Source organism: Prionailurus bengalensis, chromosome B4 (assembly GCF_016509475.1).
Source record: "Prionailurus bengalensis isolate Pbe53 chromosome B4, Fcat_Pben_1.1_paternal_pri, whole genome shotgun sequence".
Lineage (NCBI taxonomy): Eukaryota > Metazoa > Chordata > Mammalia > Carnivora > Felidae > Prionailurus > Prionailurus bengalensis.
The window spans coordinates 117690711-117717128 of record NC_057358.1 but is presented as its reverse complement, the minus strand read 5'-3'; the positions used below and the strand labels follow the sequence as shown (position 1 = coordinate 117717128).

The 26418-nt window shown below is 36.8% G+C and overlaps 1 protein-coding gene and 1 pseudogene across 1 annotated transcript in view; both read right to left on the bottom strand.

The window, feature by feature from the left end:
* Positions 1-26418, bottom strand: part of CFAP54 (cilia and flagella associated protein 54) — a 296556-nt gene that overhangs the window by 129514 nt on the left and 140624 nt on the right. The window contains 7 exon segments of the mRNA XM_043562207.1: positions 2172-2280; positions 5757-5892; positions 5993-6216; positions 16762-16989; positions 18532-18713; positions 20690-20832; positions 22712-22942. Of these exon segments, the coding sequence (XP_043418142.1) occupies positions 2172-2280; positions 5757-5892; positions 5993-6216; positions 16762-16989; positions 18532-18713; positions 20690-20832; positions 22712-22942 (1253 nt within the window).
* LOC122472543 lies at positions 13247-13892 on the bottom strand (annotated as a pseudogene).

Here is a 26418-nt window from a genome sequence, read left to right as displayed (position 1 = left end):
GATTTATCATTAGAAGTAAAACCCACAAGTTTGTGGTTACCAATTCACTCAACTAGAGCCTCCACACTGCTCTGAAGCCCTTCTGTCTTCCTTTTATTTCCCTCAGGGTCCAGGCCACTCTTTCATATTCCTCCTGAAATCTCACACCCTAGCAACCTTGGCTATGCCCTCAACCCCTTGCTTTATTAAGAAAATCTTCAGAACCCAATGAGAACACCTTCAACTTCTGCCCTTACCACCTATAAACATTCCTGTGTTTGGGCCCATTCTCTCCTTCCATTCTGCCCATCCTCTCAGTATGGCTCCTCTAGAGGGTAAATTAGTGTTATCCCTCCTGCCTTGGAAACAATCATGGAAGCTTGTGTCAAGATGGAGATTCTATCAACCTATGATGAGAAGCAGCTCAGTACTCAACCCCACTGAACACAGTGGCATGAGCAATACAATGGACTTTCCCTTGTGGGAAAGCAATAAGATTTGGGGATTGTTTATTACTACTGTATAGCATGGCCTGTTCTGGATGACTCAACTTCCAAAGTGAAGCCATCTTCAGGTCTATACTCCACATAACTCTCCCTGAGTGACCTCATACAAGCCCCTGATTCCAACCGCCACCACTATATTGATGATTAAAATACAAATCTGCTGAGGGCCTGACCAGTCTATCTAAGCATATACTAGATAGTTCTACTCAGTTATCATCCTGGCACCTCAAACTCAGTAATTTCAAAGTAGCTTTCTCTCACCTGCTCTTCCCTTCACTTTCCCTGTAGTGTGAAGACATGATATCTATCTAGCCACCCAAGCCAGAAACCAAGGCATCTTGGACCCCTCCCTTCTACGGCTAACCAGTATAGAAACAGTCCTGTGGACTTCTTCAGCCTTTCTCCCATATCTGTCTACTCCTCTATTCTCGCTGCCTGAGTCCAAGACTTCATTACGCCTTTTACACAAGTTAGGCGTACCCACTCCTCTGCTTCCATGTGGCATGCTTTCAATTGATTACCCACACTGCTGCCTGAGGTTCTGTCAAAAGCACAAAAATGATCATTTATTTCCTTCTTTAAATCCTTTTAACTAGCCCCACTCAGCTCTCCAGGTAAATCTGAATATCTTTATCCTGCCTTCTAAGACCCTCCTGCCAACCTCCCTAACCTCAGTTTTTGCCTTTTCCTTTTTACGTTAGCTCCACTAAACTACATGCACAGCGATGCTGTTTACTGTTGCTTACAGCAGAAGCAGCAGGGGTAGTCATAATATGACAGATCTTATCACCTGATACTATAATCTCTGGCTTATTTATCAGTCTCTTTCAATGGGTTGTAAATTCCAGTGTAATAAATCTTTAGCCTCACTCAATCTTTAGTCTCTTTGTAATCTCAGGACCTAGTACAGCACTTACCACACAGTAGACACTCAGTAAATGTTTGCTGAATGACTGAATGGCCACCTAACTGATGCACTAAATGAATGAATGATTATATACATACAGACATACATACATAAAATCAATAGATAAATGAAAGAATCCTAACATGCCAAAGGGAAGATTTGCATTCCTTTCCTATACCAGAAACAGAGACACATGAAAAGTAAAATTGTGAGAAGGCATTATCTCCATATTCATCTTTTTTCTATTGCCTCTCCTACAGGCTGCACTGACCAAATATTCCAAGGGGGCTTCTCAGCTAAGAGCAAAGGAGCCATGATGTCCCCTCATCTTCTCCTGTGCTCTAACGAAAAGACTCACAATTTGACCAGGATATAGCCAACAGAACAATCTATATTGATTATGGGAGGTATTACGGAAGTCAAGGAACAGCTTGAAAGAAAATAGTAAAGGGTCAATTTGAGAAGTTCCCGAGTGAGATAAAAACAGGGGAAATGTGCAAAACAATTTTTTCCATGCTTATTTTTCAAATAATTTTCCTTTCCCCTTCTCTCCTTTCCCTTCTTCAACTTACAGATTAAACTAATCAAAACATATGTTTTAATTCCCCTTATATGACATTTATAACAACAGAAGATGGTAAATATCAAATGGGTTATTTTCAGTCCAATACACCTGTGAAAGAGAATTGGAAAACATTTTAATTATGGAGGATCTGACATGCAGAACACAACAGCAAACCTTGCTTTAAAAAAAAGCTTCAAGCTAAAATGGTTCCAACCTGAATAGATAAGCTTTTTACAGAAATCTGTGCAGCTTCCTGTATCTTTCTCTTCACTTGTTGGAGGATTAATCTTGAGCTGCTTCCCAATGAAATTTCGGCAGGTTATCTTAAAAAAGGAAAACAAATATTACTTAGACAGGTATCTATAGCTAAAAAGTTAGCTTACTTATTTTTCAGTTGTCAAAAAAAAAAAGTACCAAAGGATGCTACAAATAAAAACTAGCAGAGTAGCATTTGATCATGAGAACCTTCAGGGAAAAAAGCTGCTACATACCGCTTTATATTTCTTTTGTACAGCACAGCTGGAAGAGCTTTAGGCAAATTATGTAGAGAAATTAAAATACGATTTTCTGATATTCTACAAATCCACAAGTCTAAATATATCTTCCATTATGCAAGTTAGAACATATCTAAAATATAGGCTGCTTTTCCAGTGGCTGAGTTTTTCACCCTACCCATAATTAATGCAATTTAAACTTCCCTGGTGAAGTTTTTCAGAACTAACTTCCTCTGTAATATTTTAAAAATTTATTTTCTAACAGATACTTAAGTCCTAAAATTGTAAAATATCTGAAATCAGAAAAACTTTAGACAAAAAGAAATTCTTTTAAAAGGCCTAAGAACCTCTTCTCCCTGTTTCTCCATTCCTACTCCTTGAACTAACCTATTTCTCAAAATACAGACCTCCTTGAATCTCAGTCTGATGTAGATGCTGTAGGTGTGTGTACATCTCAGTCTGATGTAGATTGTCCCTTGTAGGTGTGTGTACAATGAGACATAAACAGTCTAATAAAATGCAAATTCCTTCCCATGGCCTATTAAGGCCCTATTTGACCTAGTCCTTCCCCTCTCCCAGCTTCATTAAATAAATATTATGTCAGTCACTACTCTAAGCTCAAGGATAATACAGTGAACAAAGTAAACCAAAGTTCCTACTTTATGGAACTTATTCTGAGGAAGTAGAAATCCAATAAACAAAACAGAGAAGTACATTATAGAGTATATTGAAGAGTTATAAACACTGTAGACAGAAATAGAGCAAACAGGTACATAAATTTATACTGGATAAATTTATCTCATACAGAATATCTCATAAATTTCTTCATCTCATACAGAAAGTGACGTTTAGCAAGGACTAGAGAAAGGTGAGTAAAAATCAGTGTGGATATTGGAGGTGGGGGGCAATGTTCCAAGCAAGGGAGCAGAAAACCAAGAATACCAAGACAGGAACGTCTTAAAGAACAGAGCACTCCCCTGAATCCTGCAGGGAGTAATAAGACATGAGTCACTGAAATCACAGGGGGATATGTGGAACATTAAGGCTATGATAAAGATGTTCACTTTATCTCTGAATCAGATGGGAAGCTGCTATAGGGTGTAAAAAGGAGGAATGACATGATCTGATTTAGGGTTTTAAAAGGTCATTCTACCTGCAGCATTGAGAATAGACTAGGCCGGAGGCAGGGGTTCAGGGAAGTTGGAAGCAAGAATACTGATTAGGAAGTCATTGCATGAATCCAAGCAAACATAACAGTGGCTTCTCTATCAGAGAAGGAGTGATAGAGGCAGTGAGAAGTGGTCAGGTTCTGAACACATTTTGAAGGTAGAAGAGTTGATAACCAATTTGAAGTGAGGTATGAAAGCAAGAGAAGAGTCCGGGACATCTCTAAGGTGTTTTGCCTGAACAACTAGGAGGACAGTGCTGTCACAAAATGAAGTGTGTCAGAATAGGTTTGTTTGAGGTATACCAAACTTCAGAAGTTTATTAAACTTCCAAAAGATGACATTGATTAGGTAATATGATGGTTTTTTGATGGGTCAACTTGGTTAAGCTGAACTATGAGAACAAAGGGAGGGAAGTATCCATTTTGTAGCATGCACACATGTCATCCCAGCTATTCAGACACTAATATAGCTGCCACTATAAAGGGATTTTGCCAGTACTAATTAAAGTCTCTAATAAATTTGCTTGAAGCTAAAGAGATTATCTTCAGTGGGCCTGACTTAAGCAGGTGAGTCCTTGATGTGCTAGAGGTCTCCCGACTCCAATCTCCAAACAGCATGCAGGTCTACAACTGCTTTCTCCTCACTGCATCATCCCTCACAACTGCCTAAGGATAAAAGCTTCTGGCTATACCTATAGGGTTCCTTCCTCCTCATGATCCTGACTGTCCACCTTACAATTGTGGACTTGTCTGGCCAGCCCCCACAATCACATAAACCAATTTCTTATAATAAATCTTGATAGATGACAGGTAGAAAAATAGATAGACAGATAGATAATAGATCTTACTAGTTCTGCTTCTCTGACTGAACCCTGACAAATACAGGCAATTACGTGTCAACACAGTATTCAGGAGAAAGCTCTAGACTGGAGCTGTAATTTCAAGAGCGATTATCATAAAGATGGTACTTAGAGCCATAGACTGAATTAGCTCCCCAAAGGAGAGTATGAGACACTGGGGAGAAGAGGAAGAAGCCAAGCCCCCCTGCTTTTACCCTCTCCCGCATCTGCTCCATTGCAGTCATCCAGTCCTTTCTGTCCTACCTCAGGGCCTTTGCCCTTGTCCTAACCTTGGGCTGGAACTCTCTTTCTTTTGTATGACTGGCTATTTCTCATCAGATGTTACCATCTCCAAGAGGCCTTCCAGATCACCCTTGCTGAAGTTTCCACCTCCCACCCCACCTATCTCATTGACCGATTTTATTCTCTTCAGAAAATTGATAATGATCATAAATCTTTTTACATATCTGTTTACATGTTTATTATCTGGCCTTACCTCTACCCCCCAAAATTAAACTCCATAAAGCAAGAACTTAGACTGTATTCTCATTGCATGAAACATGCAGGGATCAAGAATATGCAAGGGCCATAAGGAATCTCCGTGAGAAGAAGAAAATGGAGTCCCCATTGTGTGATTGCAACACCACAAGCACACAGACTGGTTTGTGAGGCAGGGACTGGATTTCAGCCCTCACATATACCGGGGGCCCTTGGGCAGGACAGTCCGTAAAACTGTATGCAATGGCTCTGGTATTAGATAGTTGATACACATTTATTAAATTAATAAATGAAAGAACCTACTTCCCTTTCCTCTACATAACTCAAAGCTGCACCATGACTTTCACGAACCTTAGGCAGTTTTGCCTTCATGAGTCCACACCTCCACCAAAAATATCAAAAATTATATTTTATGACTATGTTGGCGTAAATACAAGTGTATTAATAGTAAAAATTAAGACATTTTCTTTGACCTAAAAGTTACTCTTTGTCTTCATATTTAAAAAATTAAAACATGTAGTGGGCCTCTGAAAGTATTGTGGCTCTAGACAATTGTCCCCTCTGTGTCTAACAAATATATCAGCTCTGATCTGAATATAAGTTTCCTATGGACAAGGACTTAATTTTTGTTTACCCTGTATCTGGAAAATAGTGACACATAGCAGGCTTTTGATAAAGTTTGTTGCTATGAATGATAAATGCCTCAGTGAAAATAATACTTATCTGATCCCTAAATCTTTGTATTTAATATGTACACTCATTAGAAGTCACAACTGCATGAATAACAGAGCCAAACTCACCTTCTCTTCATATTCAGCTTCATATCTTGCACAAGGTTGTTGGGTAACATCTGGGCCATTGAACTTGGATATTCTTAGAAGAAGCTGGCGCTGTGCATATACCAGGAGCGGTGTCACTTGCTCTGTGTATCTCTCACTAGACAGGGGCAGAAATACATTGAAAAGGAGACATTCATTAAAATACATTTTTAAAACTAACGCTTGTCACTTTCATTTGCCCTTACAGTGATACTTACTGTGAAATTGTATTGAACTGGATGGCAAGTGATACTAGTGTCTCCCATTTTTCCACTTGATATAAAACCTCCAGAGACTTTAACACAAAGTCATGGATCCATTTCAAATCAACCACATTTACATCATCCAACGGATCCTCAAAATTAAGGCTAGAACCACCATTATCATTTTTAATATTTCCATAGCAGCTTGGAACACTGAACTCTCCTTTTTCTTCAATAACCTGCAAGTAGCACATGGAAAAATAATTGTGTATTTTCAGATTTTACTACACACTTTTCCGGAAACCAAATGTGATAAAAATATAACATAGAAAAGAACTGAAGACAGAAAAATTGAAATGTTTTTATTATGCAAATCCAAGCTATTCAACAGAACTTTCTATGATGATGGAAATGTGCTGTCTGTGTTGTTTGATACAGTAGCCACTAAGCATGTGTGGATACTGGAGCTATTGAAAAATGACTATTGCAGCTGGATTTTTAATTTTACTTAATCTTAATTAAGTTTAAATTTAAATAGCCACATAGAGTCTAGTCATTACCACATTAGATAGCACAGACTGAGGTCTATACTTCCTGGTACACAGTCACTATCTATGTAAGTAAGGATATTAAACCAATAAGATTAAGTTTTGAGGAAGAACAGGTTTGAGTATATACAAATAATTAAGTTTCCATAATACATTGGTTACATTCATCAGTTTGCAGCATAATATGTCCAATTTCCCAGTGTAAAGGTCAAACCTATGGAGAGGGAAATGTAGAAAACACAGTTTTTGCCTAAGTTAAAGAGATAACATGTAACTAATATATTAATTTCCCATGAGTCCCTGATGCATTTGTGTATACCCCTAGAAATTCTTGAGACAAACAAAACCCCTTAAATCCACCTATAAGCCAGGTTGCAGCCCAACAAATAGTTGGGTAACACAAGACCAGCCCCTCTTAAGCTGGTGTTACCATTAAGCATAATCCATGCATAGGGAAAGTAAGATATCAACAACAGTGGAGGAAACATCTCTAACAAGATTCATGGTCCTTGAAGTTGTAAGAAACCTAGGGAGTCATCTGGCTGTGCACTGCAATATGTATACCTCAAGTCAGGCTGTGTAGGTGTAAATAATAGTTGTATCACATGTGACCTATGTGAATTTGCCTTCTTAGCATGGTCCCTGCACATGGGACATACTCAATAGGAGGTAGTTTCCATTTTATTGATGTTATGAGCTCCATCCCTCTAATCTACTGATTCTACAGTAAGACTTCCAGCAGCAAAGAGCTGCATAAAGAGCTATCTCCATTTCCTTTACCTCAGGGTTCCAAGTGGAGGCACTCTTGGCCTTTACTCAATCCTCTTGGTAAGTGTGGAAGAACTCAAGCCTGTCCCACTCAACTTTTCCCAGGTGGCTGCTCTATCAGAACCTGCCTGCCTATAGGATGACACATTCTTCCTTTAGACATGGGTAAATTTCCTGGGCCAGGCTGAAATAACTTTCCCTGGGCCATCCTCAAAGAAGAGGGGTATCTGCTATCGGTTAGTCATGCCTAGATCTACATGGTAAGTTTACTCCTGGGATGAGGGATAAGGAAGACCTCTGTGGTTTCTATATATTCCAATATAGTCTTTATCAACAACAAAGCTGATATTGTACCTCCAATCATCAAGAGGGAAAAAAAGTATTATCTGTTTACTTCCTAATTTTGGTAACATTACCTAACAACATTGAGAAATAAACAGGAATGGCATTTGGGGGTCAAAATAGCATATGGAAAGTGAAGTTTCTGGCATGGTAAAGACAAGTCATTTAGTTCTGAAGATTAAGTATGGGCCATGTGTAATTTTTAAAAACTTTTTCTTAAAAAAAATTTCTAACACTTACTAACTATAATAATATAATCCCACCTAACAAAGGATATTAACAAAAAAATCCTCCAAAATGTTACTGAATAATTACTGCTCACATTTTCTTCAGATCTTATAAATTTTTTGATTGCCTTAGTTTGAAATGGGATCCATTTCAAATGGATAAGGTCCAAACATTGCAATTATTTATGTCTTTTAAGGCTTTTTTTTTTAACCTGTAGGCTCCATTTCCTCTTTTTACACTTCAATTTTTTGATGAAGAAGCCAGGTTGTTTGCCCTGTAGAGTTCCCATAGTCTGGATTTTACTGATGCATCCCCACAGTTTCATTCTAAATGTTTCTCTGCCCCCTGGATTTGGTTAGATTTAATTGCTTGCTCTGATTTATTGTTTTCCAACAAGTGTACTTCACAGGTATACTTCATCCTCCCATGAATTCATAAAGAATTGCAAAATCCTTATATGAATTTCTACATTCTTTCTTCATTTCTTACCTGAAAATTCTATAAAGAAAAATCCCTCTTCATCAACTATTAACTATTTGGTATGGTTCGTATATGAAAGGTAATCAGCCTTTTTTATTCACCACTTTCTTTTAGTGGGAAACAGTTTTTAAAGAACACATCTGGGTGCTGAGATTTGTCACTTCTTTTTTGAGTCCTTTAAATTGCTTTGACACCTTTGTAAAATATTAACCATATGTATGAGTCTATTTTTAAGATTCTCTATTTATTCCATTGATACGTTTCTCTCTTTATGCCAATATCATGCTCTCCTAATTACTACAGCATTGATAAGCCTTGAAGTCAGGTAATGAGTTCTCAAATTTGTTCTTGTTATTTATTTTCTTTAAATTTTTATTCACTTATTTTGAGAGAGAGAGAGAGAGAGAGAGAGAGAGAGAGAGAGAGAGAGAAAGAGCACACATGCATGCATGTGGAAGGGCAAAGAGAGGGAGAAAGAGAGAGAGAGAGAGAGAGAGGAAGGAGAGAGAGAGAAAGAGAGAGAGAGAGAGAGAGAGAGAGAGAGAGAGAGAGAGAGAGAGAATCCTAATCAGGCTCCACACTGTCAGCACAGAGCCCAACATGGGACTCAAACTCACAAACCTTGAGATCATGACCCGAGCAGAAACCAAGAGTAGGATGTTTAACTGACTGAGCCATCCAGGCACCCCTAAATTTGTTCTTTTTAAAGATTTTCTTGGCCATTCACTTTTCTTTGCATTTGCTTATAAATTTTAAAATGAACTCTCAATTTGCACCCCCCAAAAAAATGTCTGTTGGAATTTTCATTGGGATTTTACTGAATCGATAGACCAAATTGGAAGTAAATGATATCCTATAGCAGTATTAAGTCTTTTGGTTCATGAACATGATACATCTCTGTGTATATTTAGGTCTTCTTTTATTTTTTTTTGCAATGTTTTATAATTTTCAGTGTAAAAATCTTACACAAATTTCATTAGATATATTCTTAGATATTTGATATTTTGAATGGTATTTTTAAAATTTCATTTCCTAGTTGCTTTCCACTCATACAAAGAAATACAATTTATTTTTGTTATACTGACTTTATGGGCTGTTATTTTATTAGTTCTAGTAGTTGCTTTTTAGAGGCCTAAAGAGTTGGAATTTTCTATATAAAAATTCATAGTGTTCCTGCATGTCTTTTGTTTCTTTATCTGCCCTATTGCACTTGTCAGGATATCTGGCATGATATTGAACAAATGTGGTATGAGCAGACGTCCATACTTTTTCCCAGTCTTTGAGGGAAAACAGACAATAATTTCACCATTAAGTATGATGTTAACAGTAGATACTAATTTTTATCAGGTATTCTTAGTTTCCTGAGAGTCTCTAACATCAGTGACATTGCTTTTGTTTTGCTTCCAACTGTATTAGTCTCTTATTATTCTTTTGATAATCTCTTCCAGAGTTAATTACTTCTGTTTTGAGGTAATAAAATGTATAATGATCCACTTCACATTTGGTGCTCTATGTATATGGTCTTTTCCTTTATTTCAACCTAGAATTAAGACTTATAATTCTTGTTTTTTGTTTTTTGTTTTCATTTATCAGTCCCAAAAGTAGTTTTCCCCATAGAAGTTATCTGAACATAGTCTTATGCTTTCTAGTAGTAGTCTACAGCCAGGCTCTATCTTTCTAAGAACACTAGAAGACACTTAGTTTATTTTTTTTTTCAATATATGAAGTTTATTGTCAAATTGGTTTCCATACAACACCCAGTGCTCATCCCAAAAGGTGCCCTCCTCAATACCCATCACCCACCCTCCCCTCCCTCCCACCCCCCCCATCAACCCTCAGTTTGTTCTCAGTTTTTAAGAGTCTCTTATGCTTTGGCTCTCTTCCACTCTAACCTCTTTTTTTTTTCCTTCCCCATGGGTTTCTGTTAAGTTTCTCAGGATCCACATAAGAGTGAAACCATATGGTATCTGTCTTTCTCTGTATGGCTTATTTCACTTAGCATAACACTCTCCAGTTCCATCCATGTTGCTACAAAGGGCCATATTTCATTCTTTCTCATTGCCACGTAGTACTCCATTGTGTATATAAACCACAATTTCTTTATCCATTCATCAGTTGATGGACATTTAGGCTCTTTCCATAGTTTGGCTATTGTTGAAAGTGCTGCTATTAACATTGGGGTACAAGTGCCCCTATGCATCAGCGCTCCTGTATCCCTTGGGTAAATTCCTAGCAGTGCTATTGGTGGGTCATAGGGTAGATCTATTTTTAATTTTTTGAGGAACCTCCACACTGTTTTCCAGAGCAGCTGTAGCAGTTTGCATTCCCACCAACAGTGCGAGAGGGTTCTTGTTTCTCCACATCCTCGCCAGCATCTATAGTCTCCTGATTTGTTCATTTTAGCCACTCTGACTGGCCTGAGTTGATATCTGAGTGTGGTTTTGATTTGTATTTCCCTGATGAGGAGTAACATTGAACATCTTTTCATGTGCCTGTTGGCCATCCGGATGTCTTCTTTAGAGAAGTGTCTATTCATGTTTTCTGCCCATTTCTTCACTGGGTTATTTGTTTTTCAGGTGTGGAGTTTGGTGAGCTCTTTATAGATTTTGGATACTAGCCCTTTGTCTGATATGTCATTTGTAAATATCTTTTCCTATCCCGTTGGTGGCCTTTTAGTCTTGTTGGTTGTTTCCTTTGCTGTGCAGAAGCTTTTTATCTTCATAAGGTCCCAGTAGTTCATTTTTGCTTTTAATTCCCTTGCCTTTGGGGATGTGTCAAGTAAGAAATTGCTATGGCTGAGGTCAGAGAGGTCTTTTCCTGCTTTCTCCTCTAGGGTTTGGATGGTTTCCTGTCTCACATTTAGGTCCTTTATCCATTTTGAGTTTATTTTTGTGAATGGTGTGAGAAAGTGGTCTAGTTTCAATCTTCTGCATGTTGCTGCCCAGTTCTCCCAGCACCATTTGTTAAAGAGACTGTCTTTTTTCCATTGGATATTCTTTCCTGCTTTGTCAAAGATGAGTTGGGCATACATTTGTGGGTCTAGTTCTGGGGTTTCTATTCTATTCCATTGGTCTATGTGTCTGTTTTGGTGCCAATACCATGCTGTCTTGATGATGACAGCTTTGTAGTAGAGGCTAAAGTCTGGGATTGGGATGCCTCCTGCTTTGGTCTTCTTCTTCAAAATTCCTTTGGCTATTCGGGGCCTTTTGTGGTTCCATATGAATTTTAGGATTGCTTGTTCTAGTTTCGAGAAGAATGCTGGTGCAATTTTGATTGGGATTGCATTGAATGTGTAGATAGCTTTGGGTAGTATTGACATTTTGACAATATTTATTTTTCCAATCCATGAGCACGTAATGTTTTTCCATTTCTTTATATCTTCTTCAATTTCCTTCATAAGCTTTCTATAGTTTTCAGCATACAGATCTTTCACATCTTTGGCTTAGGTTTACTCCTAGGTATTTTATGCTTCTTGGTGCAATTGTGAATGGGATCAGTTTCTTTATTTGTCTTTCTGTTGCTTCATTATTAATGTATAAGAATGCAACTGATTTCTGGACATTGATTTTGTATCCTGCAACCTTGCTAAATTCATGTATCAGTTCTAGCAGACTTCTGGTGGAGTCTATCGGATTTTCCATGTATAATATCATGTCATCTGCAAAAAGCAAAAGCTTGACTTCATCTTTGCCAATTTTGATGCCTTTGACTTCCTTTTGTTGTCTGATTGCTGATGCTAGAACTTCCAACGCTATGTTAAACAACAGCAGTGAGAGTGGGCATCCCTGTCATGTTCCTGATCTCAGGGAAAAAGCTCTCAGGTTTTCCCCATTGAGGATGATGTTGGCTGTGGGCTTTTCATAAATGGCTTTTATGATCTTTAAGTATGTTCCTTCTATCCCAACTTTCTCAAGGGTTTTTATTAAGAAAGTTGCTGAATTTTGTCAAAGGCCTTTTCTGCATCGATTGACAGGATCATATGGTTCTTATCTTTCCTTTTATAAATGTGATGTATCACATTGATTGATTTGTGAATGTTGAACCAGCCCTGCAGCCCAGGAATGAATCCCACTTGATCATGGTGATTAATTCTTTTTATATGCTGTTGAATTCGATTTGCTAGTATCTTATTGAGAATTTTTGCATCCATATTCATCAGGGATATTGGCCTGTAGTTCCTTTTTTTTGCTGGGTCTCTGTCTGGTTTAGGAATCAAAGTAATACTGGCTTCATAGAATGAGTCTGGAAGTTTTCCTTCCCTTTCTATTTCTTGGAATAGCTTGAGAAGGATAGGTATTATCTCTGCTTTAAACGTCTGGTAGAACTCCCCTGGGAAGCCATCTAGTCCTGGACTCTTATTTGTTGGGAGATTTTTGATGACTGATTCAATTTTTTCACTGGTTATGGGTCTGTTCAAGCTTTCTATTTCCTCCTGATTGAGTTTTGGAAGCGTGTGGGTGATTAGGAATTTGTCCATTTCTTCCCAGTTGTCCAGTTTGTTGGCATATAATTTTTCATAGTATTCCCTGATAATTGCTTGTATCTCTGAGGGATTGGTTGTAATAATTCCATTTTCATTCATGATTTTATCTATTTGGGTCATCTCCCTTTTCTTTATCAATTTTGTTTATTTTTTCAAAAAACCAACTCTTGGTTTCATTAATCTGCTCTACAGTGTTTTTAGATTCTATATTGTTTATTTCTGCTCTGATCTTTATTATTTCTCTTCTTCTGCTGGATTTAGGCTGAGAAGACACTTCGTTTAAACACACATTAAGTAAGAGATATTGTCTCAGGTAAGTTTAAATGCATTTTGTTTTTAGGCAACCTATATATGTTTTTTTTCTTTAAGAAAAATGACCCCACTCCAAATAAATCAACATCAAAATAAATGAAGAGATCAAGATGACATCACCCAATTGTTTAAGTCCTGGTGTTGTGTGGATGGGTGAAAAGCAGCAGCCAGTTATGATGATGGATGATGGATCCAAAGTAATTGCCATTTTGTTAACATTTTTTTCATTTCTAAACCATCCTTAAAGAAAATCATATATGGGGTCACATCATCCTCACGGTAGCCCAGCAGAGCAACCTTGCCATCTGGATTCATGTTTTCACCAATAAGGAACCAGTAGTTTTTGAAATTAGCAAAGATGTGTTTGATTTGTCTGCAGCCTCTGTTATAAAAGGTTTTACACTTTCCAGTCTCTGTTCTTCAAGTTTGCCTTACACTGATTTCCTATTATCTACGATGTATTTTTTGTAGGCTTTGTTTGTAAAGCTTCTTTTCTGCTAAGTAATGGTTCCTGACAATATCAATGTCAACAATTACTGTGTTTTCAGGACCTTCACCTTGGGGGCCTTCAGCAGAGTACATTTCCATCAATGATACCTTCTGTCCTACTGACCATCTTCCCCTTCACCTCCAGGCACAGCCCATTCGCAACCTCCTGAATCCTGTAGATGTCAGAGAATATGTCGTCATGGCTGATGAGGTCTGGGGAGATAATCATGATGGTGAGCAGAGAAAGAGGACAGCATCCCTGGCTTAGCAGGAACCCAGAGCTCAGAAAAAGAGCAGTGCAGCTGGAGCAGCACTCAAGGGGAGGGGGCTGGTGGAAAAAGCAATATTAAATTTTGTAAATGCTTTTGCTGTATCCATTTCAATAGCCATATAATTTGTCTCCTTTATCCTATTAATATGGTGAATGACCTTGATTGATCTTTAAATGTTAACCTTACAATTCTGGGATAAACCTACTTGGTCATCATTTGTATAACTGTACATATTATATACCTCATTTGCATATTTTATATATTATTGGGATTGATCTGATAATATTTAATTAAGGATTTTTGTGTCTATGTTCATGGGTGATGTGGTTCATTCATTTCTTTTTGAAATACCTGTCAGTGTTAAGCTGGCTTTGTTCCTAAAAAAATTTGGTATATGATTTATTATTTTGTCCTTATATGTTTGCTAGAATTCTGCAGCAAAATATTCTGTGCATGGAGTTTTCTTTATCTCAAAGTTCCTAATTATAAATTGTTTGTTTAATATATTTAGGGCAATTCAATTTTTCTATTGCTTCTTGTATCACATTTGTTAAGTTCTGCTTTCCAATAAACATGTTCATTTTATCTAAGTTATCAAATCCATTAGTAAAAGTGGATAATAATATTCTCTCATTTTTCTTTTAATATCTATAGGATCTGTAGTTATATCCCTCTTTCATCACTCTTGTCAGTAATTTATGCTTTTCTTTCCTTTTGTTCTTCACTTTTGTTCTTCAATTTTATCCTAGGATTCTGGCAATTTTAATACTCTTTTCAAAGGTTCAATTTATTGACTTTATTAATTTTGTTTTGTTTTATATCTAATTTATTTCTGCTCTTATCTTTTCATTTCTTATTTCATTTGTCTTTTTTACTTACTTTGGATTTAATTTGCTCTTATTTTTCAAGCTCCTATAGGTGCACACTTAGATAACTGATGTTATATCTTTCTCCTTTTCTATTAAATGGCTAAAGTTATTAAGTTCCCTCTAAGCACCAGTTTATTTGCATCCCACAAAATTTGATATGTTACCATCAGTTTGAAATATTTTTAAATTTCTCTTTTGTTTTTTTCTTTGACCCATGGATTATGTAGAACTGTGTGGTTTAATTTCCAGATACTTAGGAGAGTTTTCTTCCTAATTTTTATTAATCTATTCATCAGGTAATGGTCGGAGAACATACTCTTAAGATTTTAGCCTTTTAAACTTTAATATGACTTAGTTTTTTACTCTGCATATGATCCACCTTGGTAAGCACACCACGTGCACTTGTGCTCTGTTTCCAATCCACCTACATGTGGGTTGCACTTCAATTCTTACACTACCTACCTACCCAGAACTAAGGTCAGACTCCCTACATTTACAGAATCAGTCCTCCACAAAACTGTCCTTACTTCAGATGTTAGCCACAAGTCTCAGGATGCCTGCACTTCTCACTAACAAGCTATAAATTTAGGGGTTTCCATAACCCCCTCGGGTTCAATAATTGGCTAGCACTCACTGAAAACACTATACTTGGGATTACAGTTTTATTATAAAAGATACAACTCAGGAACAGCCAAATGAAAGAGGTACCCAGACTGGAAGAGTCCTGGATAAAGAGCTTCCATGCCCTGTCCCCATGGAGTCAGGCTACAAGTGCCTAATACATCAACGCTTTCACCAACCTGGAAGCTCTTCAAGTATACTTTTAATATCTGTTATTAGGAACATATACATTTATGATTAGTGTGTCTTCCTAATTAATTGAGCCTCTTCTCATTACGAAATGTCTCTCATTATCTGTCAAAAGACTCCTTGATTTAAAGGTTATTCTCTCTAATATTATGAAGTCTTACCAGTTTTTTTATACTTACTGCATTCACGGTAATATCTCTTTCCACTGTCTTATTTTCAATCAATTTCTTTACATTCAGAGTACTTCTCCTGTGGTCAACTATACATGTCTTTGTTTTTATCCAACAATCTCTGCCTTTTGACTAGGGTGTTTAAACCACTTACATTTAATATAGTTATTGATATAATTGGGTTAGATTTATTATTTTCTACTTGCTTTCTGTTTGGCCCACATATTTTTGTTCCTCTGTCTCTTTTTTGCTGCCTTCTTTAATTAATTGACCACTGTTTAGTCTTTCATTTCACTGCAATTGATTTTTAGCTATATCTCTTTATGTCTTTTTTGGTAGTTACTCTAAGGATTATTAAATGCATCCTTAACTTATCACATTCTACATAGAGTTAATATTGTACCAGTTTATATTTATATAAAATGTAAACAAAAATGACAGTTTAACTTTATTTACTCTCGGTCTTTTGTGGTATTGTTTTCATATATTTTACACCTGGAATTTTATAAACTCCATGATTCAATGTGCTTATATGTTTATTAATTTTCAATGTGTTTAGGTTATATTAGGTTTCCATTTTTTCCATTTCATTTTCATGCTTTAAACCACAGGGTGTAGATTTTAAATTGCTGCAAATTCTATGAGATCTGGAATAATAGAACAAGGAAAGATAAAGCAGTGAAGTAAAGAGAAACTGACAAGCGATTTGATCTCACTTGGAGGCTTTTTCTCTGACAAAAAAAAGTTGCTATGAGGATTAAATGCATTACAGCTTATGCGGAAGTTGAAGCTCAGTAAGTGTCACTTTCTCTTTCCTTTAAAAAATTGAAATTTCAGGCTAAGATATTTGTAATTAACATCAGTATATGCTGTGCATTGTGAACCAAATAATGAAAAGCAAATGAATTATAGAAAAGCCAAGTAAGAACTCAAGGAAAACATTAACTTCCATTTATTCCAAGCTGCATGGTAAAAATTGAGTACAATAAAAATAATTACCCAAATGCCCTTACCTTAATAGAATTGGTATTTTGCAGTTCTATTAACATGTCAATAAGTAATTCTGCTCCCAAATAGAATGGCAAAACACAGGTACAGAGGAAACCATCCTGGCTAACAGGAAATGTTTTATACAGATCCACTGCTTGTTTAAGAAGTATCTGTAGCTCCTGAGTAAAGTTCCAAAAGGTCCTACAGCTATTCTGAAGCAGAGTCCAATAGCCTCCACGATGAGCAAGAACCTAAGACAAACACAACATTCAAAAGATCCCAAAGTTTCAAAAGTTAGAGATCTCTGAACAACTTCATCTTTCTGCAAAAATAATGTCAATAATAAAAATAACACCATTTATTATGTGTCATTTACATCATTATCTCAGTTAATTCTATCAATAGCTCCTATGAAATAAGTATATACTAGTATTCTACTTAATTTAGAGATAAGGAAACAGAGGCATGGAGCTAACTTGACCAAGGTCACGATCTGCTAAGTGGTCAGCTAGGATTTGCACACCAGGAGTCTGACTCCAATATTCCCATTGTTCTGGGCTCTGGGAATGTGGCAGTGAGCAAGAGTAACTGGGTCTGCCCTTGTGCTACTTCAGTTTCTTAGGGGAGACTGAGACTAGATAAGTAGACAAAAATGTAATTTCAGGGAATAATAAGTATTGTAAAGAAAAATAATGCAGAAATGGGTCAGAATTTGACAAGCATGGGAGGATATGTCCTTTTAGATGGAGTGGTCAGGTTTGCTTAAGGAGGTGACATGAGCAGAGACTTGAATGTTGAGTTGAACAAATCATGTGAAGGTGAGAGTAGGGGTGTTGGGAGGAGGAGAACATTTGAAACCAAGGGAGCAGCAAGTGCAAAGGATGGAGGATGAACCTGAGGGATGAGGAAGGGTCAAGCAAGCTCAATGCTGTCAAGATCACAAAGAGGAGACTGGACTGAACAAGCGCAAGATGAACTGAGTTCCAAGAAGAGAGTAGGACCCAGACCTTCCAGGACCCTGAAGCTGATGGAAAGGATAAGATGCAATGCTTGTGGTCAAGGGGGTTGATGTGGGCTTACTTCACATTTTTTAAGAAATCACCCTCTCCACAGACACAATGGGAACTCAAGTATTCCAGAAAGGATAGATTTCCCCTCAATTCTTGAGAGGTTTGAAGTATATGCTATTCCTGCTATGAGAAAAAGAAAACTAACTTCTTTATGGCTAATGATTCCAATTCTGAATTTAATAATGCATCATTTAATATTTAAGAAAAAAAGAGAAAAGTATTTGAGAGAAGACACAATTGGCCTGTAGAAGTAGGGCATCGGGGCCAAGAGTAGGGCTTTCCTGTAGCCTAGAAAGAGTGTTTCCTGTGCTAGAGAGAATAAAGGGGTCTATGGTGTTCTAGGTGGCAGCAAGACTCCAGAGAGGCACAACTGGTGTCACCAGAGGCCATGCACCAAATATGGCAAGAAAGTGGCACAGGAATATCTGAATATTCATGGAGATTATGTAGACAAGGACAAAGGCTATCTCAGCTCTGAACCAATGGATAACTGATGGCTAAAGCAGCTCACCCCTGTCGCCGACAACTTGACAATGTGTAAATCCTTAGCACTACGGCAGGCAAACCTCAAAAATGACTGACATGAAACTCAGCAAATTTGGTCTCAAAATTGAAACTAAAATTATGGATAGTAAGTAAACTAATAAAATATATCTTATATGCCCAAACTGATGCCCTGAGATTCATGTCTATTGCATTAGCAAATTAGAAAGACCACCTTACCATTGCTCTCCTGCAATATAAAAAGATTTTCATAAAATGATCCAATAGACCCAAATTTGCTGCTCGATCCTTTTCTTTAGTACTAAGACCTGACTGAGAGTCTGAGTCATAAACTGTTTGTGTCTTTGACACATTTTCACCACTCATTCTGGAATTAATAAATGTGGAAAATTCTTCAGCATCTACAATACAAAAATAAAGTATAACATTACTGAAAACGGAAAGTTCCAGAAGACATAGGTGATAAACATCAAATCAGTAATTAAGGTAAGAAATGCTATATAAATTTGGAGGAAGAACAAGATTATCACGGACACAGTGAACCAAGAAAAGTTTCTAGAGAAGGAGGCTCTTAGATTAGGTCTTTAAGGGCAGACATGGTTTAGCTATGTGGGAAGACTATGAGGAAGAACATTCTGGGCAAGGGTGATGGCCAAAGGAACAATGCAGAGGCAGGAGTGTCATGTTTTCTGAGGAACCAATAACAGGATCCCACGGTTCCTTAATTTTCCCCTATACAGTCCATTCCCAGAACACATGGCAAGTAGCATCCCCTGGAGCTGGCCGTGCAGCAACCATGTCCACTCCTTATCCTGTGGGTGTGGTATAAAGACACAAATTTCTCCTACTACAAACCTTCTTTTAAAACTCTGCATTAAAGAACAAATCTCAGGACACTTGGTTAAGCATCCAACTTTTTTTTTAATGTTTATTTTTGAGAGAGAAAGAGAGACAGAGACAGAGCATGAGCAGGGTAGGGGCAGAGAAAGACAGAGACACAGAATCTGAAGCAGGTTCCAGGCTCCTAGCTGTCAGCACAGAGCCCAACGTGGTGATCGAACTCACAAACTGCAAGATCATGACCTGAGCTGAAGTCAGATGCTTAACTGACTGAGCCACCCAAGTACCCTGGTTAAGCATCCAAGTCTTGATTTGGGGCTCAGGTCATGATTTCACAGTTCATGAGATCAAACCCCACTTCAGGCTCTATGCTGACAGCATGGAGTCTGCTTGGGATTCTCTCTCTGCCCCTCACTTACTTGCACATGCTCTCTCTCTCTCTCTCTCAAAATAAATAAATAAACTTAAAAAAAAAGAAGTCTCAATAGTGGAATATTCTATTGTTGATTCCATGGGAGGTCTTAGGCATAAAAACTCAAGGAGCTGTATATTATAATCTACTTATAAAACTCAGACTCTATGTCGAGGGAATTTACTTTCAAATACCTCAATATTCATAGTATAACATGAAGGTACCAGTTAAATCTCATCTATACCTTAGAAGAAATCAGAAAGCATGTCAAGTACCTCAAATATAAATCAACACTCCTGGGGCAGCTACCCAGCACATGAAGTATCTTGATCAGCAATAAGTACATAATACTTAAAATACCATTAGTAAAAATCTACACAAGAAGGTCTGTATTAGCATGAAGATACCAGAAATAAATATTTATGAAGTGAGAGGTATTCAGGATAGGTGATTGTTTAGGAATAGTGTCATCACTTGCAGCACCCAGATCAAGAGCCCTGTTCATCTGCATTTCTTCACCTCCCAGGGTGAGTCTCCTGTCACCTGGGCAGATGACAATACTGGTTGATCCTGCCATTCAGATGAATAGTATTGCGCTCATCTTGGAGTAAGCTGTCATGGAAGGTGTGAGTTGGAGATCCTAAGGCAAGAGTGGACTGTCCTGAGTACAAAATCAGTACTATAAAATAGCCATGTGAGTGTTTCATGCCTGCTTGCATCAGTGTGTTTGGTGGAATTTGTCCTGAAATTTACTTCCCCTAAAATATAACACCTGATAGCAAGACCTCACCTATCTTAACAATCGGAGGCTACCAACATTTAAAAAGAACATTCTATTTGGTGAACAGCCAAATTGGTTTAGGTCAGAACATAACATATATATTTCCAAATACATATTATTAATCCATAAAAATACAGAAAAATTTTTAAAATTGAGCAAATAAGAACCTCCTACAAAATATCACAACTCAGTTAAAACCCCAGGTCATTGGAAAACGATGTGTGCACCCCTGTGTGTCTGTGGGGTGTGTGTGTGTGTGTGTGTGTGTGTGCATGAGTGTGTTGCATCAGTGAATAAAAACCTAGAGGCAATTTGACAGTATATAACATATTTATTTATTTTACCTGATGGTAAGTTGGCCTTTCTTTTTTTAGCTGTATGAAGGAAATCAAGTATTGCTTTATAGTTTTCTAAAGTCAATTTCACTGTTGGTAATACTGTTCCAGAGTTATATAGTGAGAACATATTAGGATCACATGATCGGAAACTGCAGGAGGAAAATATCATTAAGAAAAAAAATATATATATGTATATATGTAAAAAAATATATATGTATATATGTAAAAAATATATATATACATATATATGCATATATATATATATATATATACATATATATGCATATATATATATATATATATATATATATATATAACTGAATTGAATCCATCAAACACAATCTACTTTCATTTTTAAAATATTTGTGAGTTAATGCTCCCAAATTTTGGATCATAACATATTCTGGCACTTAACCAAAGCCAAAAAATTTCCCATTAAATTTTAGTTATACAATGTAACTTTGCTCTTAGGGATTTTAACATCAATATCTATTTCCCTGAAAGGGCCCTTGAAAATGGGAATGATGATCTATACTTACTCTAAGGGCTCTGAAATAATAATTTATGTTAAATTAACCTGATTTAAGCAAATCTCAATGAAGATGCTTACTATATAAAGCAATGTGTCCATGATCAATACTATTTTTTTAAAATAAGGTCTACACAGTAAACAATCCTCCACCATACACACATACATACATACAAAAATATATAGATTCATAAATACGGAGTATGTTTTCATGGTTTTAGTAAAATTGAATTTAGCACCAAGTTACCCTGATACAAATTTGGTCATTGTCTAATTGCTGTGCTATGAAGTACTCATACCCTCTCTCTCTGCCCCTCCCCCACTGGCTCACATGCTCTCGCTCTCTCTCTCTCTCTCTCTCTCAAAATAAATAAATAAACTTTAAAAAATACCCTTTTACAGTCTGCCACAGTCTTTCCTTCTTCCAATCCATTTGGTATGTTGCTGCCAGAGAAATTTTTTACCATAGCCCTGCGTAAAAATCCTTAATAATCTCCCACTGTATATAAATTGAAGTTCCAATTTAATAGACAGTTAAGACCCTCTATGATCTGGTACTGACCTATTTTTTAAATTGTTTCACACTGCTCCCTTTAATTTGCTGTAGATTCTGGTCAGACCATTTGGGGTTCTCATCTTGTGTTTCCTACCTGGGCTCTGACTCACGTTCTTCCAACTACCTGGGATACTTCTTTCTCTGCCTGTCTTGCCTATCCATCATGAACCAGGCCAAGTGGCCCCGCTCCATGCAACCTTCCGTCAGTTTCAGGTCAGAGGAAAGCCTCTTTCCCAGGAACAAAGAAGACTTTGTGCATACTTCACCTTCTACCATTATTTATAATTATTCGTTAACACTTGAGAGCTGCCCGACCCTACTCTACCTTGTGTGTCCTGTTCATCTTTGCATGCCCATTGCATCTGTCGCAGTACTTTGAATCTAACAAGTGCTTAGTAGTACTTTTTGAATGACAGACTCTACTCATCTTTTTAATTATGACATAGTATTACATATTATGTATGTATCTTCTATTTTTATCTTTGTTAACACGTTAGCCAAAGACACTCAAGAACTCAACAGCATCTTGAGTTAATAATAGGAAGTTTACATTTATGAGAAAATACTATCTGTGCTTATAGAGGCTTAAAATATACTTCAAAATGAAACAGAGATTCGCCTAATAACACCTACTAATAGCTACAGTTATACACTTAATATTAAATTTCTCTTGAAATTATGCTTTCGCCTTTACTGAAAGCTATACTGACAAATATATACAAGCTACAGGCAGATTAGTACTTCCCAAGTGCTTATATCCAGGACTTGTTTAGGAAAGATCCTGAGACAAGAAATTAAGTAATATACCAATGATCAGTAAAGAGAGAAGCAAGCACTCTGTCAACCTCTGTAAAGTATTATCTACATTGGAGTCCTGAACATACAAATAAAATTCATGTTCATAAGATTAAAGGAGTTTCATTCACTGATAATCATTCTATACCTGACCACTGTGTGTGAAGTGCCAAATTTCATCTTCGTTCGTTCCGCTAGTTTCGTTAAAAGCAGGGAGAAGTGTGCACTTGCCAGATACAGGTTCATCTGAGCTCTCCAGGGCATCTCCTCAAGAAATAGTTGATGGAACCTCTTCCTTTTCACAAAATTTAATATTATAGGATTCAAGTTCTCCACCAGGGATCGATAGGCAAGTTTTCTAACATCAGTTCTCTTATTTCTGCCAAGGGAGAAACATATTTTGAAATTACACAAACTTCCAGATACGAAATAACAAAGAATGATTCCAATTTGTACAAAATGCATCAAGAAGTCATTTGATTGCCCTTATGCAAATTTTTTGGCTTAGCCATCATTTCCTTAGAGCTAATAATGTGAAATAGGGGATCAGAGAAGGCACAAAGATAAACAAGAAGGATGAAGACACTACATATTGCCTTCCATTCTTTCTGATGCCGATGTCCTAAGCTCAAACCAAATGGCTTTTCTTTTCCATAACTGAAAGGCTACTGAGATTAGACAATTAAATTATAAGACAATGTTCATATTCATCCCCTAACTTCAATATTAAACAAGAAAATCTGTGTATTGTTCCTTAAGGAAAAAAAAATGGAGCAAAATTTTTTCCACAACTAGACTACAGCAGAAATAAAATGTCAATCAACTATAAACAAAATGACTTCATAAATCCATATTCAATATGCTCTGGAAAAAACTAATATTTCAAAATGTAGCTAACAGTTCATATCATAAGCATAACATATATTCAATTTTCTAAAATTATTCCTATCAAAATCTCAAAGTAGTCCCACTATTTTTATAGTTGCATAATTGTTTATATGGCATGACTTCAAAGTACTTCTCTATCTGAACATAAGGGTTCAACAAAGGGAAACAAAAGTAATATAAAAACAGGGAGGGGACAAAACAGAAGAGATTCATAAATATGGAGAACAAACAGGGTTACTGGAGGGGTTGTGGGAGGGGGGATGGGCTAAATGGGTAAGGGGGACTAAGGAATCTACTCCTGAAATCATTGTTGCACTATATGCTAACTAATTTGGATGTAAATTTTTAAAAATTAAAAAATTAAATTAAATATATTTTAATGTTTATTCATTTTTGAGAGAGAGAGAGAGAGCAAGTGGGGTGGGAGCAGAGAAAGAGGGAGACACAGAATCTGAAGCAAGCTCCAGGCTCCAAGCTGTCAGCACACAGTCCAACACGGGGCTCGAACTCGCAAGCTGTATATCATGACCTGAGCCCAAGTCGGATGTCTAACCAACTGAGCCACCCAGGCGCCCCTCTTTTTTTTTTTAATGTTGACAACATTGCTGCCCCATTGATCAGTGGATTCTATCTGACTTATACTGAAGAAAGGGAAAAAATTCTCAGTTGGTAAGTGAAAGTGTCTTGTTCAGTTTAATAGATGTTGTGCCTGAATCTGACACAACACACACACATGCACACACACATGAAAAAAAAAAAGAAGCTGGATGGAAGGAAGGAAGGTAGGTAGATATGTTGCTGCACCAGAGGCACAGACATTTTCATGGAGAAAGGAAGGAAGGAAACAATCTTTTAACAGGTAGTATTTACATTATCATTCAGTGCTAAATATTTTGTATTTTGTTAATGATTTCCTTTTAATCTAAGGGTGGTTTGTGGGTTTGTTTGGTTTTTTTTTTGAGCTTCTTGTGTTGTTTGGATGTCTTAGTGATATTATTTGGTTTCCAAACAAATGGGAATGTTTTAAATAACTCTACCTTGAAAATAAAACTCTAATTTCCAAAATAAAAATCAATCTTGTTCCTGTATGAGGAAATCAAGTCTCCTCAAAATGTCTAGGAGAGTTTGACAGGACTGGCTGCATCTTCCCTGCACTGAGGGTGAGAGAGTCCAGCAAGAGAAGAGGGGAGTCTTCCTCTATGTATCTTGTCAAGGCAAGAACACACTCCAATGGCTTGGAAGAGAGGCAGAGCCAGCCCGGAGGGTACAGCATGCTTCTTCTTTTACCACGTGAGCAGTTCCTAACATTAAGGGCACTCCACAACCAGCTCTGTCTCTATGAGCCACAGATATGAGCAGACCCAGCAGCCAGAGAGGAAGCTCAGGAAGGACAGTCAGCATAAATAAACACTCAGTGACATGGAACCATAAGAGGAAGGCAATGGAAACCCAAAATAGGAAAACGTTAGAGAATCCAGACACTGTCAGCTGTGTATTCGAGCTTTAGCAAATGAGTTAATACACTGACACCAGTGGAAATAGGATTCAGGATTCATACCATTATAAAAAAGAGTTACAATTAGGAAAAGAGAAAACACTGGAAAACATCCTGTAGCGTGGAACTGAAACTGGACCTATCAGTGTGAATTTATAGTTTTAGACAGATACATAGGTCTAGTTAGGTGGACATATATATTTCCCAGTTCTTTCTGCTGAAAGGGCCTAGAAGCACAGATACATCAGGAGCCACTAAAAGGAATCACCTGGTTCCAGGACCGGGGCAGGAAAGTACAAGATGAACATCTTGTGGTAAATCAGAGGAAGCTCAAAAGCATGATGGAGACACGTCAAAAAGATTAAGGAGCCAGGCTGAAAGGGCTCCTGCTGGCCAAATTTGGAACAATTTGAGACTCAAAATAAATAATGATGCTAATTTGATAAAGGGTATTCACAAAAAATAAACCTACCACAAATACCATTCTTAATAACAAAATGTTGAAAGCCTGAAAGCTTTTACTCTGAAACAGAATCAGACAAAGATGCCCACTAATACCATTTCTTTCAGCATTGAAATAGCAGGCTTAGTGAGAACAATAAGCAAGAAAAAGGCAGTGGGGGCAGGGAGAGTGTAAGGATTGAAAATAAAGGAATAAAACAGTTGGCAATCATAGACAGTATGATTATATATTTATGAAACCCAAAATAAACTACAGATAAAGTATTACAATTAACCAGCAAATTTATTAAGCCCATGGAAGACAAAGTCAATATATTAAAAAAAAAATTCTATTTCTACATATCAGCAACAAACAATTAAAAATGAAATTCTAAAAAGATATTTCTAGTAACTTAAAAAAATACCTAGGAATTAACCAAAGCAAAGATGTGCAAGACATTTTCTATTTTCACAGAAGATAAAAATTATAAGGATAATTTTAAACTATATAGAACTAAATGAGAATAAAAACACTACCATATACTAAAAAATGGAAGATACAGCTAAAATAGTGATTAGAAGGAAATGTGTTAGTCTTCAATGATCATGCTTTCTGATTCAAAGCAATCCCTACCAAATTTCCAACATGTTTTTTTTTTTGTATTTTTAAATTAACAATGTAATTTCCATTTTCCCCCAGGAATTACTTCTAAATGCCTATTTAAGTTTTTTAAATGCATAGAATCATTTTTACTCTATCTTTTCAAAAATTGGTCTCTAATGTGTCTGATTATAGTAATGTGGTTTGTATGAGTACAATGTTTGAAATTTATTGAGACTTGCCTTATAGCCAATACTGTATGTGCTTTAAAAAACAAATGCTTTTTTAAAAAATCCTCTAAAAAATAAGCATTTTCCAGTTGTTGGTTATCCGTGACCTTTTTTTCTCCTAAATTTAGAATGAAGTTGTCAATTTCTGCCAAAATACTACCAAAATTAAATGAGGTAAGCATTCCACATCTGTATGTACT